Here is a 16,088-nt window from a genome sequence, read left to right on the forward strand (position 1 = left end):
GGGCCTGGCTGCCAAGTGGGCGGGCCTATGCCCTCCAAGGCCCGCCCATGGCTGCACCCCTGCCCAGTTATGTGAAATCCATAGATCAGGGACCAATGAATGAATTTCAATTGACAGATTTCCTTATATGTTCTGTAACTCAGTAAAATCTTTGAAATTGTTACATTTATAATTTTGTTACAGATATGATTTTGTTACAGATATGATAGCCAGCTAGTTATCACCAGGCAATGCTAGCTAGGTGCTGTCAGCTTGACTAAACACTATGTCAGTGCAGGCTTTACCCTACACATAGAACTGAATTAGCTGACCATCTTGAGATGGCAAGTCAGTCATGAGTGGAGAAGTCCTCAACTTCAAAACTTTGTTAGCAAAGCTAGCTTTGCTTAACTCGCTGTACTCAATACTGCCCTTGTTTGATGCGATTGAATGGAAAAGACACACCCAAATCAAACCACATCCCCAAGACAACTCTTATTTGCCTTCAGTCATGCCCGGTAGCATTCCTTAATGAGTATTGATGAAAAGCAATGCCAAATCAGGAAGTGCAGTCACCCTTTAACTGTTTTCTATGGCATATAATTGTTGGTGTAGTAATGGCCCGTGGGTCCCAATGTTTTTTTTTACCTTTATTTAACTAGGCAAGTCAGTTAAGACCAAATTCTTATTTACAATGACGGTCTACCCCGGCCAAACCCTAACGACGCTGGGCCAATTGTGCGCCGCCCTATGGGACTCCCAATCACGTCCGGTTGTGATACAGCCTGGAATTGAACCAGGGTCTGTAGTGATGCCTCTAGCACTGAAATGCAGTGCCTTAGATGTACTTGGAGGGAGTTGCTCTTAGGTGTTCTGCAATTAAGATTTGCAGAGCAACACCTCCCTTGGTTTAGGTGATCATCCCCACCGAATACACAACTGTAGTGATTAATTGGAAACAACTTCTGTCAATTAAAACATTTCCTAGGGTTTTATACCTGCATCAAGGCTAGTGGATATTACATTACATCGTATTTCCAGCAAAGTGCCCAAAAAAACAAAAAAAAGAAGCATGGCACTAGTTACAAGAAAATTAGCTTGAGGAAGAAAAATAGATGCTTAAAGATAGTAAGATTTATTTAATTTAGCTAGAAACTCAAGTTCCAATGAATGTTCAAATGAATGATTTGAAGATATAATAACTAATGTTTATTTACATTTCTGGGAGTTCTATGTATGACCTCCAATGCAAACCAATGACTGTAATATTATATTATGTATTATCTTTCCTGTCATTGTGTTGAGTGGTCAAATCAATGTCTTGGAAATCCATTCAGCATTCAAACATTTCACATTTCAATACCAGATACTGGAGAAAAAAACTGAAAGAATAACATACAGTTGAAGCCGGACGTTTACATATACTTAGGGTTGGAGTCATTAAAACTCGTTTTTCAACCACTCTACAAATTTCTTGTTAACAAACTATAGTTTTGGCAAGTCAATGTGCAGGACACAAGTCATTTTTCCAACAATTGTTTACAGACAGATTACTTCACTTATAATTCACTGTGTTACAATTCCAGTGGGTCAGAAGTTTACATACACTAAGTTGACTGTGCCTTTAAACAGCTTGGGAAATTCTAGAAAATGATTTCATGGCTTTAGAATCTTCTGATAGGCTAATTGACATCATTTGAGTCAATTGGAGGTGTACCTGTGGATATATTTCAAGGCCTACCCCCTTTGCTTGACATCATGGGAAAAACAAAAGATATCAGCCAAGACCTCAGAAAAAAATATTGTAGACCTCCACAAGTTTAGTTTATCCTTGGGAGCAATTTCCAAACGCCTGAAGGTACCACGTTCATCAGTACAAACAATAGTACGCAAGTATAAACACCATGGGACCACGCAGCCGTCATACCGCTCAGGTAGGAGACGCATTGTCTCCTAGAGATGAACGTACTTTGGAGCGAAAAGTGCAAATCAATCCCAGAACAACAGCAAAGGACCTTGTGAAGATGTTAGAGGAAACAGGTACAAAAGTATCTATATCCACAGTAAAACGAGCCCTATATCGACATAACCTGAAGGGCAGCTCAGCAAGGAAGATGCCACTGCTCAATGCTCAAAACCGCCATAAAAAAGCCAGACTACGGTTTGCAACTGCACATGGGGACAAAGATCAAACTTTTTGGAGAAATGTCCTCTGGTCAGATGAAACAAAAATAGAACTGTTTGGCCATAATGACCATCGTTATGTTTGGAGGAAAAAGGGGGAGACTTGCAAGCCGAAGAACACCATCCCAACCGTGAAGCGCAGGGGTGGCAGCATCATGTTGTGGGGGTGCTTTGCTGCAGGAGGGACCGGTGCACTTCACAATTTTCCTTTCTCATAATGCCATCTATTTTGTGGCTATATTGAAGCAACATTCTCAAGACATCACTCAGGAAGTTAAAGCTTGGTCACAAATGGGTCTTCCAAATGGACAATGACCCCAAGCATACTTCCAAAGTTGTGGCAAAATGGCTTAAGGACAACAAAGTCAAGGTATTGGAGTGGCCATCACAAAGCCCTGACCTCAATCCTATAGAACATTTGTGGACAGAACTGAAAAAGCGTGTGTGAGCAAGGAGGCCTACAAACCTGACTCAGTTACACCAGCTCTGTCAGGAGGAATGGGCCAAAATTCACCCGCCTTATTGTGGGAAGCTTGTGGAAGGCTACCCAAAACATTTGACCTATGTTAAATAATTTAAAGGCAATGCTACTAAATACACTCAATTGGTATGTAAACTTCTGACCCACTGGGAATGTGATGAAATAAATAAAAGATGAAATAAATCATTCTACTATTATTCTGACATTTCACATTCTTAAAATAAAGTGGTGATCCTAACTGACCTAAGACAGGGAATTTTTACTAGGATTAAATGTCAGGAATTGTGAACAACTGAGTTAATGTATTTGGCTAAGGTGTATGTAAAAACTTCCAACTTCAACTGTATGTGCCAACCTCTTTACATACTTAAAGTGAAAGTTAAAAACGAGACGAGCTTGAATGAAAAGAAACGTCTTTCAGGTCTCCGTTGCCTTTGAATGGGTTGTGTTTCACAGTTCCTTCAGAATGTGAATGGACATGATCAGAACAAGTGGTTTCCTTCAAAGTACAGCGCTGTCAATGAATCATGTAGGCTATACAAGTGGTACATTCTGATTACTATAAAGAATCAATAACCTAATCTTTAAATCAGGAAAGTAAACAAAAAACTGCAAATCAGCCATTTTGCACTAACCTATTTCCATTTGGCACTAACTTCCCCTCCAATACTAAAATATGCATCTGATTATTTAAACTGTATGTATAAAAAAGTATACAAGTATGTGTACATAATGTGCATATTAATATTGCAATATCTTATACTTAAATGTTTTAAGTAGTAATGGATATTAAAGCTAATATTTTGGCGTATGCCATTGGAAAAATATACATCTTCAGAAAAACAAGAATCAAATAGAATATGGAAAGACATTTCTCAAATAAAATATAATAGCCCTTTGAATAAGCGTCTCAAACAATATAGTAACTACAACTCAAAGATTAGAAAAATAACAATGCTGATGAAATATATTAATGTGGATTCTCCAATAGAAATAATGCATAAAACAGTTGTCCTAATTACCACCATATTATAACTTATAATTAATATACATCAAAACTATAAGCTTTGGCAGTGCTACAGCTTTGTAAAGTTGTACCATGAACATGCATAGAGCCATTTTAGTTTGTAGTAGTCAATAAGAGGGCATAAATCATTTGAGAGAAATGCAACAACGCAACAGTGAGTGTTGAGGTAGAAGTGTGGGCATACGATTGACAGAAAATACATACCGGTATTGAATTCGATCAGAAAAATCATCCTCCGAAAAACATTATTGTACCCCTTTCCAATATTATTGTAATAGTTCTCAGCAGAGTTTACACATATTGCATATATTTAACCTGTCCACACTGATCTAACTCAACAATCTGACATGACCAGGAGCTGCAGTGCAACCGAAGAGTGTGAGCGGCTGTACACCTCAACACCCACACGTTTCAGGCTGCCTGCATTGCAGTTTTTCTGCCCAGATTGTCAGATCGTTAAATCTTATTGATGGGATTTCTGCAATGTTAACCACTACTCTGGCAAATACTGTCTAACATTGACAGAAACAAATCAATATGACTTAAATTTGATAATCTGTGCAACTCTGTGTCGCAAGACGTCCAGCTGTTCATGGTAAAACCACATCGCTGAATATACCTTCAACTAAAAATAATACCAAATGATGTCAAATAAGTTCTGCTACAAAAGGCAATGAGATTTAGAGCGATTGAGGTGCCAATGGACACTGTGCAAAATATTTTAGCTGAGCCAAGGACATAAACTGGGCAAGGTTTCACTGTAATGGAACTTACATTTTACGAGTGTTTTAACAATCCATCATTCCTAATGCACAAAGATGTTACAAGTGTTTCCCAAAACATCACATAGAGGTGCTAAGTGCATCGTTGGTGCAGAAAGGAACATGTGGATCAATAATCAATAGGATGTTACTCTTCTGGGTTCATGGGAATCTGAATGAAGGGTCTGACAAAGTAATAGTGCTAGATCGTGTGTCCACATCCTTGGCTGAGCTAGAATCAAACATGACCCTGAACACAAAGATTTTCAAGTGTCTGCACAGTATGAATCAACACAACCTCATGCCGTAAATCATTACGTTTTTTCTCAGTGCATTAACTGCAGAAATATATGATGTAGTGTTTTTACATTTTTTCACGAGTAACTGCAAACGAGAAGAAAATAATCATGTTCAGCAAAATCATGTTCGTAGAAACTAAATCTAAGTTAATCTTTAAAAGCACTGAATTTGGAACATGGTCAACAAAAATAGTATAGTTCTTGTATGCAAGAAGTTGGCTGATTTATTTATTTAAAAAAAAAAAGCACAAGAATAACCATTTAATAATTGCAATAAAAGTGCTCATTCCTTTTGGAAATTCTTCCTGATCTACGTGGATTGCATTCGATTCTGTTTTCACTGCAGGACCGGAGAAAGTAGTTGTCAAAAGTGGTCTTTTGCTTGTCTACTTGTTGCTGTTCCCTGTCAAACTGTCTTTGAAGATTCAACGCTAGCTCTCTATCCTCGCTCTCTTGCTGTACCTGTTGAAAATACAGGTCAGCCTGTGCACACTCTATATTGAAACCATTTTGGCTCTGGGATCTTGGCCTCTTGAGTCCAGACTCTGTCTCTTCCAGGTGTTTGGTCTTCTGGCTCCTCTTCTTGCCCCTCCTTGAGGTAGGTTTGTTCTGGGCACAGTTTTTATTGTCCAAATATTTTCTCTGATCCTGTGAGTCCTTTGATTTAAGATTGCAACCCCTAACACTGGCATTAATATTGTGTGGGACTGAGGTTGGATTTTGATTAATTGAAGTTGGTCCACAATGTGATACAGGTATCACCACAGACTCTGAAGAAACCCCACACTCTGTTACAGTCTCCTCACTGTTTAAAGGTACAAATGGAGTATGAAACTTGAATTGTTTTTGATGGAGGGCTGTCTCTCCAATGGCCTGGTAAAATATCAGTCTTTGTTTATTATGTATACAGGTTATTTCAGTGTCTTCCCCAAAGGAATCAGTCTTGGCACACCTACCCAAGTGTTCTTTTCCCTTATTTGCTGCTAGAGCGCAGCTACAGGGCTTGCCGTTCTTCTCTATGGGGCTTGGTTTGAAAACAAGGTCCTCGTTTATGGGGCTGGTCACGGTGCCCTTCGAGGTCACTTTGACAGACTGACGGTCCACCTCTATCTGCTTCCATTTCTGGAGGATAGTAGGGCTGGCTTCATAGCTGGTGGGCCTCTCCAGGCTGCGGAATAAGTTCCGGGGGGTGGACTTCACAATTGTGGGTTCCATCACTCGCCCGTCAGGTAGTCGCTTTGGTGGGGTGCACGGCGAGCACACTATTGGCTTGAAGTGATTCAGCTCCTCAGAGATACTGTCATTGCTCTCAGGGCTAATGGACCTCTCCTGTTTCGACTGGGGAACCATAAAAGGTGTTGATGAAGCCATGACGACGCCTCGCCAGCTATGCCTCTTGTCTTGGACAATTATGGGTGCCGAAAGAGATCGGCTGTTCTCAGAGGACAGAAGGATTCCTGCATTGTAGCTGAGAGCAATACTTGCCTGTACAGAGACAACAAACCAACAAAAAAAAGGAAGAGCAATGCTTTAAAGGTCATGAAGTCAAAATCATATTTTTCATGAAATTGGATGATTTTGATGAAACCAGATCAAAGTATGATGACCAAAGCACTGTTGCTTCTACATTGATCAAGTTTGATCATAAAGTTACTGGTCCCATCCCATGTCAAACACTTAGATTCAAGGAGACAGGATTATTAAATGGATAGGGTGACATCACCAATGTTCCCTCAAAGTTTTTGAGGCACTGAGCAAATTACAGGCCTACATTTCATAAGACTTTTAAAAACATTTTAACATTATGAAGGGATTGACATAAATGTATGATTTTCTACTTGGTCTGACACCATGGGCCAAATAGGTGAGTGTAAATTGCATTGTATGATGCAAGAAATCACTTTACAAAATAAAATGTATTATTATTACCATACAGAGAATTAGACAATGTAGGCTACCCCTCTGCCTACTGGCTTATTTGCATATTCAAGCCAGTCTCAAAATACAACACTGCCCCTTTTTAAAGACAGCTTAAAATGTAGCCTACAAGTTCTGTGCTCTTGTAGGAAGCAGTAACTCCCCATTGCTGACCTATACAGACCTATAACTGGGCTAATAACTCACTAACTAGCAAACAATATCAATAAATGTTAACATGCGCAGCTCTGATCTGAAAAGCGCATTCATTCACTGGCAGGTTATTGAAAGACCCCTCACAGGCTACCCGAGCTAATTGTACTGCATTGCGCTCTGGCTATGCCCACAACAAAATCACAGACTCAATCTTTGGAAAGTTAGATTTGGTTTGTTGCATTGAAAAGGGACTGATAATGTTGATCACAGAAAAAAACATTGATCTATAGATTGCAAACTAATGGGGTGAATTTAGGGAAGTTCAATTTCTTGCCCCTCTGCGCGGCCTGGCATTTCTTCTGCCCTGCAGTCCTGTGCTCACACACAGCTTAGAGGAAACATTGGACATCACCCTAACTATGATATTCTCTTATCTAATTTAAATAAGTACCGTCTTGTAACCAACAGCGGAGAAGGCAAGTTTGCGGAGGTGCGTGGTTTGTATACAGTGCCTTCAGAAAGTATTCTTACCCCTGGACTTACTCCACATTTTGTTGTGCTACAGCCCGAATTCAAAATGTCTTACCCATCTACATACTATAACCCATAATGACAAAGTGAACACGTTTTTAGACATTTTTGCAAATTACAGCTGTGAGTCTTTCTGGGTAAGTCTAAGAGCTTTGCACACCTGGATTGTACAATATTAGCACATTCTTTTTAAATTATTCAAAATGGTTGTTGATCATTGCTAGACAGCCATTTTCAAGTCTTGCCATAGGTTTTCAAGCCTATTTAAGTAAAAATGTAACAAAGCCACTCAGGAACGTAGTGGTAAGCAACTCCCAGTGTATATTTGGCCTTGTGTTTTAGGTTATTGTTGGAAAGCAGACAACCAGGTTTTCCTCTAAGATTTTGTCTGTGCTTAGCTCTATTCCATTTCTTTTTATCCTAAAAACGCCCTACTCCTTGACGATGATAAGCATACCCGTAACATGATGCAGCCACCCCCATACTTGAAAATATGAAGTCATGTGTTGTTTTGGATTTGCCCCAAACATAATGCTTTGTATTCAGGACATAATGTTCATTTCTTTGCCACATTTGTAGCACTTTTACTTTAGTGCCTTATTGCAAACAGGATGCATGTTTTGGAATATTTTTATTCTGTACAGGCTTACTTCTTTTCACTCTCATTTAGGTTAGTATTGTGGAGTAACTACAATGTTGTTCATCCGTCCTCAATTCTCTCCTATCACAGCCATTAAATTAATTGTTTTAAAGGTCACCATTGGCCTTATGGTTAAATCTCTGAGCGGTTTCCTTTCTCTCCGGCAACTGCTTTCTTTTCTACCAATAGGTGCCCTTCTTTGCAAGGCATTGGAAAACCTCCCTGGTCGTTGTGGTTGAATCTGTGTTTGAAATTCACTGCGTGACTGAGGGACCTTACAGAAAATGGTATGTGTGTGGGGTACAGACATGAGGTAGTCATTCAAAACTCAGTGTTAAACACTATTATTGCAAGTTGATTGCAACGTAGGTGACTTGTGAGAATGCTGTTCATTGACTACAGCTCAGCGTTCAACACCATAGTGCCCACAAAGCTCATCACTAAATTAAGGACCCTGGAACTAAACACCTCCCTCTGCAACTGGATCCTGGACTTCCTGACAGGCTGCCCCCAGGTGGTGAGGGTATGCAATAACACATCTGCCACACTGACCCTCAACATGGGGTTCCCTCAGGGGTGCATGCTTAATCCCCTCCTGTACTCCCTATTCACCCACGACTGCATGGCCAAGCACGACTCCAACACCATCATTAAGTTTGCTGACAACACAACGGTGGTAGGCCTGATCACCAAGAACAATGAGACAGCCTGTAGGGAGGAAGTCAGAGACCTGGCAGTGTGGTGCCAGGACAACAACCTCCCTCAATGTGAGCAAGACAAAGGAGATGATCATGGACTACAGGAAAAGGGGGGCTGAACACGCCACAATTCACATCGACGGAGCTGTAGTGGAGTGGGTCGAGAGTTTTAAGTTCCTTGATGTCCACATCACCAACAAACTATCATGGTCCAAACACAAGAAGAAAGTTGTGAAGAGGGCACGACGACGCCTTTTCCCCCTCAAGAGACTGAATTCTTTTTGGCTTGGGTCTCCAGATCCTCAAAAAGTTCTGCACCATCAAGAGTATCCTGACCGGTTGCATCACCACCTGGTATGGCAACTGCTTGGCATCTGACCGTAAGGCACTACAGAGGGTAGTGCGTATAGCCCTGTACATCACTAGGGCCAAGCTTTCTGCCATCCAGGACCTACACTACCGTTCAAAAGTTTGGGGTCACTTAGAAATGTCCTTGTTTTTGAAAGAAAAGCTATTGTTTTGTCCATTAAAATAACATCAAATTGATCAGAAATACAGTGTAGAGATTGCTAATGTTGTAAATGACTATTGTAGCTGGAAACGGCTGATTTGTTATAGAATCTCTACATAGGCGTACAGAGGCCCATTATCAGCAACCATGACTCCTGTGTTCCAATGGCATGTTGTGTTAGTTAATCCAAGTTTATCATTTTAAAAGGCTAATAAATCATTAGAAAACCCTTTTGATATTATGTTAGCACAGCTGAAAACTGTTGGGTTGATTAAAGAAGCAATAAAACTGGCCTTCTTTAGACTAGTTGAGTATCTGGAGCATCAGCATTTGTGGGTTCGATTACAGGCTAAAAATGGCCAGAAACAAATACCTTCTTCTGAAACTCGTCAGTCTATTCTTGTTCTGAGAAATTAAGGCTATTCCATGCGAGAAATTGCCAAGAAACTGAAGATCTCGAACAACGCTGTGTACTACTCCCTTCACAGAACAGTGCAAACTGTCTCTAACCAGAATAGAAAGAGTGGGAGGCCCCGGTGCACAACTGAGCAAGAGGACAAGTACATTAGAGTGTCTAGTTTGAGAAACAGACGCCTCCCAAGTCCTTCACTGGCAGCTTCATTAAATAGTACCCGCAAAACACCAGTATCAACGTCAACAGTAAAGAGGCAACTCCGGGATGCTAGCCTTCTATGCAGAGTTCCTCTGTCCAGTGTGTTCTTTTGCCCAACTTAATCTTTTCTTTATTGGCCAGTCTGAGATATGGCTTTTTCTTTGCAACTATGCCTAGAAGGTAGAGGACATTTCTAAGTGACCCCAAACTTTTGAACAGTAGTGTATATACTAGGCAACGTCAGAGGAAGGCCCAAAAAAGCTCCAGTCACCCAAGTCACAGACTTTTCTCTGCTACCACAGGGCAAGCGGTACCAGAGCACCAAGTCTAGCTTCAATAGGCTCCTTAACAGCTTCTACACCCAAGCCATAAGACAGCTGAACAAATGGAGTTACTTTTCAGATGTTTTTATATAATCATTTTTTACTTTATTTAGTAAATCTCTTAAGTCTATTTTCTTAAACTGCACTGTTGGTTAAGGGCCTGTAAGAAACAATTTCATGGTAAGTTCTACTACACCTGTTGTATTTGGCGAAATGTGACAAGATTTGATTTGTTAAGCAAATGTTTACTCCTGAACATTTTATGCATGAGATAACGATGACTCAAGACAATTCAGCTTTTCATTTAATTAATTTGTAAAAATGTCAAAAAACATCATTCTACTTTGAAATTATAGGGTGCAAATGTGCATTTGGAAAGTATTCAGACCCCTTGACGTTTTCCACATTTTGTTACGGCCTTATTCTGAATTTATTTATTTTTTAATCCCCCTCATTCAATCTACACACAATACCCCATAATGACAAAGCAAAAACATGTTTAGACATTTTTGCAAATTCATTAAAAAAACTGAAATATCATATTTACATAAGTATTCAGACCCTTTACTCAGTACTTTGTTGAAGAACCTTTGGAAGTGATTACATACAGTCTTCTTGGGTATGACGCTACAAGCTTGGAACACCTGTATTTGGGGAGTTTCTCCCATCTCTGCAGATCCTCTCAAGCTCGGTCAGGTTGGATGGGGAGCGTTGCTGCACAGCTATTTTCATGTCTCTCCAGATATGTTAGATTGGGTTCAAGTCCAGGCTCTGGCTGGGTCACTGAAGGACATTCAGACACTTGTCCCGAAGCCCCTCCTGCATTGTCTTGGCTGTGTGCTTAGGGTCGTTGTGCTGTTGGAAGGTGAACCGTCACCCAAGTCTGAGGTCCCGAGTACTCTGGAGCAGGTTTTCATCAAGGATCTCTCTGTACTTCGCTCCAGTCGTCTTTCCCTTGATCCTGACTAGTCTCCCTGTCCCTGCCGCTGAAAAACATCCCCACAGCATGCTTCACCATAGGGATGGTGCCAGGTACCTACCTACCCCCCCATCTGGCCACTCTACCATAAAGGCCTGATTGGTGGAGTGCTGCAGAGATGGTTGTCCTTCTGGAAGGTTCTCCCATTTCCACACAGGAACTCTGGAGCTCTGTCAGAGTGACCATCGGGTTCTTGGTAACCTTCCTGACCAAGGCCCTTCTCCCCTGATTACTCATTTTGGCCGGGCGGCAGGCTCGGAGGCCACACTGTTCTTTGGGACCTTCAATAATTCATATGTTTTGGTACCCTTCCCCAGATCTGTGGCTCCCCACAATCCTGTCTGGGAGCTCTATGGACAATTCCTTTGACCTCATAGCTTGGTTTTTGCTCTGACATGCACGGTCAACTGTGGGACCTTATAGAGACAGGCGTGTGCATTTCCAAATCACGTCCAATCAATTGAATTTACCACAGATGGACTCCAAGTTGTAGAAACATCTCAATGATGATCAATGGAAACAGGATGAACCTGAGCTAAATTGCGAGTCTCATAGCAAAGGGTCTGAATACTTTTGTAAATAAGGTATTGTTTTTTTTATTTTCATAAATTTGCTACAATTTCTAAAAACCTATTTTTCGCTTTCTCATTATGGGGTGTTCTGTGCAGATTGATAAGGAAAAACATTAATCAATTTTAGAATAAGGCTGTAACGTAACAAAATGTGGAAAAAGTTGGTGTCTGAATACTTCCGTAATGCACTTTAGGCCAGTGACACAAAATCTCAATTTAATACATTTTAAATTCAGGCTGTAACACAAAATGTTGAAAAAGTTGAGGAGTGTGAATACTTTCTGAAGGCACTACAGCTAGATAGCTACTCTACTGGTGCCAAAATTTGACTGTAGGGTGTCAGCAAATATCATTAAAAGTTTACACTATTCATATATAGCAAAGATACTTAGGTCTCCCCTTTCATCTGTGTCTGGTGTTCGCTAGTTACTGGCAAGCTAGCTCTTCAGCCAGCATGGAACAAAGGGGTGGGGGGGTCGTTCAAAACTGACAGTTGTCATGTCAACACATTGGTTTGTGCTGCTGCGAACCGCATCAGAAAAGACATGCCAATTTCAATGTTGTTTGCATCGAAGTTTCTTGAAGTAGGCGTTTCAAAGAGCTGTCAGTCAAGATGAGCTCATGAATATAAACTCCCAGCCCACTCAGCCTCTTTTCAAACTCCCCGGTAGTAAGCCATGAGAGAGAAATTAGCCATGATAGAAAAGAATGTCTACAATTTTTAGCATTTCTATTATCCCAAAATATGAGTGATACAGTATTTTAGTCACTCAAAAGACTATTTTACATGGGAATCAGAATGACTGTTCGGGACCTTTTTAAGCATTTCAGAAATAAACAACTGACCATTTTAGGGAATAAAATCTTCCTTTAAAAGCCCAGCTTTATACCTTGTCCAGTCCAGGAAGATGAGTAGACACCCTCATTTTTCGCCTTCCCTCCTCTGTATCGGTACAGCTCTGGCTTCTCTGCACCACATTGGTCTGTAGACCACTGAGGGAAAAGTGGACTACGTAAATAACTGAATTAAAGTAGAAAAAACATTCAATGTAACATCAATCGTTCAATGGCTTTGGAAATTTATGTGTGCAAAGAATCAATACTGCAGCGTTAAGTAAATGTGAGCAACATGATTATTCAACTGTAATAATGAGGACATTATTACAGTTACAAGCAGCCTTCAATGTAAAAAACAAAACAAACATTGATAATAGAAGCAAGGGGATTTCAGTACTCTCTTGTGAAGTCTGCCGAGGTCTTTGTTCTTCTAACAAATGCAGACACATTTCTGGTTCTCTTCCCAACGGGTTCTTCATTCTCCGAGTCTGACAGCAACCCATAGAACTGGAAGAAAAAGCTGTACATCTCAGCATCATGTTTACACTTATTCATCAATGTGTTGGCATACCAATCGGAGCAATCTATTCATATGATTGTTACAAGATAAAACTAACAGGATCTTGAAAGTGCTTGAGTGTTCCACATTCCTCTTTTCTGTTGTGGAGGACTTTCCTCCTCCCCTCTTTCTCTTCATTCATTGGTAACTCAAAAATAAAAATTCCTTCTTACTGATAGTAACTGAACCCAAGGGATCATTCACATGACCTGTGGTTGTTTGAAATCAATGTGTTGTGTGCCCATCTACAACAATGGAATTTGAGAATAGGAATAAGATGATATCAATGTATTAAAATGTTCTCTAATTTAAGTCTCAAACACATAGTTCTCCTTTTGAGGGATTTAGGGGCATTGTACAACAACACTTCTGTAAATAACTATGTTAAAAAGAAATAAGGCCTGGGGGTGTGGTATATGGCCAATATACAATGGCTAAGGGCTGTTCTTAGGCACGACCCAATGTGGAGAGCTAGGACACCCCCCCCAGGTGAATTATTGCTATTATAAACTGGTTACCATCGTAATTGGAGCAGTTCAAAATAAATGTTGTCATACCCATGGTATATGGTATGATATACCACATTCAAGGCTCAAACCACCCAGTTTATAATAATCCATATTACAATATTACCTTTACTTGCTTTCCATACTCCAGTCGGATCTCTCCAGATTTGGATACGTGAGCAGGCGAGCTGAACATTTCTGAGAAAAATAAAACATTTAAATGATCAAAATCACTCAAATTTTCTCAAAACAAGAGCTGGGTCAAAAAGGTTTGGGGACCACCGGATAGAACAGGTACTCACAAAATTCCGTAACATATTACATTGAAAAACACCCCAGCCCCAAGTCTAGGCAAGTCACAGCCAAACTTTCTATGCTTAGAATAGTATATCAGAACTGACTGGTCCAGCCTTGTCTGTCTGTACAACAGCCTATTGGTTCTATGGAATGACCATCCAAGGCGCGTACGGAAGAACGCATAGACCCGAGTTGAATAGAATGTGTTACAATGTACGAGAAAACGTTCTAATTCCTAATTATATCATTGTAAAACAAAGTAACACAATTGTTAACCACTGTCAGTTGCAATGTTTGCCGCGATAAAATGTTTTTTATGCCGCGAATAAAAAAGCCAACATGCTTTCCTACTTTGTGTTCGTGATCATAATGGCAGGTAGCCTATAAAAGGAAACAAATTAAATACACTGGACAAAATCCTTACAACATACACAAATGTATGTACCCTACAGAACAGCCTAAAACGGAATTGTTGTCAAAAAAGCGTACCTTCTCCACTAGTCTCACGGTCTCTCTGCTCCATTCTCCTCTTGCATCGTTGTGGATAACTCTTTCGAACAATTTCCCAAAGTTCAATGTTCACTAGGCTTTTCTCCCGGGACTGTTTACGGGCCCAGCTGGATACTCGCAGCCGGCAAAGAGGACAGCACAAACTGGTAAATTCCACAGTCCGCTTGAAACAGTGCAGACACACCGAGTGGCTACATGGCATAGTTACGGGCTCCAATAAAATCTCCGAACAAACCGGACACCTTGCCTCGTCCAGGGTCAGCAGCTGTGAATGTGTCCGAGTGTTCAGCATATCGGCGGGCCTGGCTTTGCATTTTTGCCCTAATCCACTAGTGGATCTGGCAGACCCTGTCGCCGCCATTTTCATTGGTCTCTCCCTACCAAAGATGGTTGATAAATGAAGATAAATTACTCAGGCCGTTTACCATTGAAAACCATTGTCAGTTCCGATCTTCGTAAGGGGGTGGTTCTATAGATACCAGCGTAATATCAGCTGGGTCTGGTCTACCTTTTGTGCTAAAAAAAAAAAAAAAAAAGGGCACCCCCCCCAAAAAAAATGTCCCACTACCGCGATTAGTAACTTGTTAAGCAATTATTACAATAAAAGGGGAAAGCAGCACAATATGATGAGTAAAGTATTTTGCTAAACTAGTTTGAACTGGAATAAATTATGCACTTACTAACAATGACCAACACAATTCCAGTTAAATTGAAGATTGCAATAAATACTGTAGCCTACCACTACTATATCCAACCCAAATGTTACCACTATCATGTATTCAAACTTTTGACCAGCGACCCTCAAAAGCGAGTAGCAAAAAACGTGCATGCACGCGCGTCAGCAAATGCGAACATGCGCACACAATTGCTTCCCAAATGTCATTACCGCCATAAACAGTGATGCATGTTCAAAACGCAAGATAGGCTACAGAAATAAACTGCGTTTTAGACCTGCATTTGGAGCTGAAAGTCATTCATGTTAGCAGCCAATCTCAAGTAGAGATATATCATGTCACTTCTCTGGAGTCCAGAGCAAGCAAAATCACACAGACTACTTATAGCAGAGGTTGCCGGATTGGATGGAGAGGATGTTCTTAATGCCTGCCTGCAGAGTGCTAGTTCAGGCTGCCAGCCTGTAAACCCTGTTCTTTCTCACAAATAACGTAATACATTTGCCAGAATGTTACATCTTCATCGCATAATATTGAAGGTAGTGCGATTTTTACAGCCGCTCACCTTTAGGCATATTGCCAGTAGCCACCCAAACTAGGCCTATCTGAAATATGAAAATTGTCAATCAAATACCTCAGGTAGCCTATTTTTCTGGCTATGAATGAGTAGTAGATTTCTAAATGGTATTTTATTTGGATGATAACGTAGGCCTGCTTGTTTTTGCCAGGCAAAACTGGAGGAAATTAAACAAGGTGCGATGATTAGTCATTGGTCAACAATCAAAATATGCCTTATGGTTCTGAAGCATAGATGAAAATGTTTTGTATACCACCACCGAAAAGGGCACTTTGGAGACAAATGGGCGTTTTGCTCTTCACAGGTAGGGCCCTATCTGTGCCTAATTGACTGTAATTTAACCCCCCAAAAATGAGGGAGTGGGGTTCCGTCTCTGTCCCTATCTCTATGTTTGAAAACCATCCCCCCCAGTCACTCAATGCATCAACGACAGCAGAGGAACACAAATTGGGTGTGCTTG

At 40.6% G+C, this 16,088-nt stretch overlaps 1 protein-coding gene across 2 annotated transcripts; it reads right to left on the bottom strand.

Annotated features, from left to right (window-relative positions):
* Window positions 1-1,098: 1,098 nt before the first annotated feature.
* Window positions 1,099-15,188, bottom strand: LOC123744704 (E3 ubiquitin-protein ligase RNF169). Of its 2 annotated transcripts, XM_082956142.1 has the most exons (6): window positions 14,360-15,188; window positions 13,701-13,771; window positions 13,126-13,215; window positions 12,906-13,015; window positions 12,562-12,664; window positions 1,099-6,216 (listed from the first exon to the last, which is right to left on the bottom strand). In XM_082956142.1, exons 1-6 carry the CDS (start codon window positions 14,745-14,747, stop codon window positions 4,993-4,995), a joined length of 1,986 nt encoding a protein of 661 aa, XP_082812268.1. In that variant the 5' UTR covers window positions 14,748-15,188; the 3' UTR covers window positions 1,099-4,992. The 2 variants fall into 2 exon arrangements, with proteins under 2 accessions (XP_082812268.1, XP_045580274.1); XM_045724318.2 differs by lacking the exon at window positions 13,126-13,215 and having other exon boundaries at window positions 14,360-15,186.
* Between the last annotated feature and the right edge of the window lie 900 nt (window positions 15,189-16,088).

This window comes from Salmo salar, chromosome 09, assembly GCF_965601325.2.
Source record: "Salmo salar chromosome 09, fSalSal1, whole genome shotgun sequence".
Classification (NCBI taxonomy): domain Eukaryota; kingdom Metazoa; phylum Chordata; class Actinopteri; order Salmoniformes; family Salmonidae; genus Salmo; species Salmo salar.

What these genes read in the sequence shown, in the direction of transcription:
- LOC123744704 (XM_082956142.1), bottom strand. Translation starts at nt 14,747, where the DNA reads ATGAAAATGGCGGCGACAGGGTCTGCCAGATCCACTAGTGGATTAGGG. An exon ending in CCGTGAGACTAGTGGAGAAG is followed by an intron (nt 13,772 to 14,359) that starts GTACGCTTTTTT and finishes TATTTTTCTCAG; the next exon opens with AAATGTTCAGCTCGCCTGCT. An exon ending in ATCTTCCTGGACTGGACAAG is followed by an intron (nt 6,217 to 12,561) that starts GTATAAAGCTGG and finishes GTCTCTGTACAG; the next exon opens with GCAAGTATTGCTCTCAGCTA.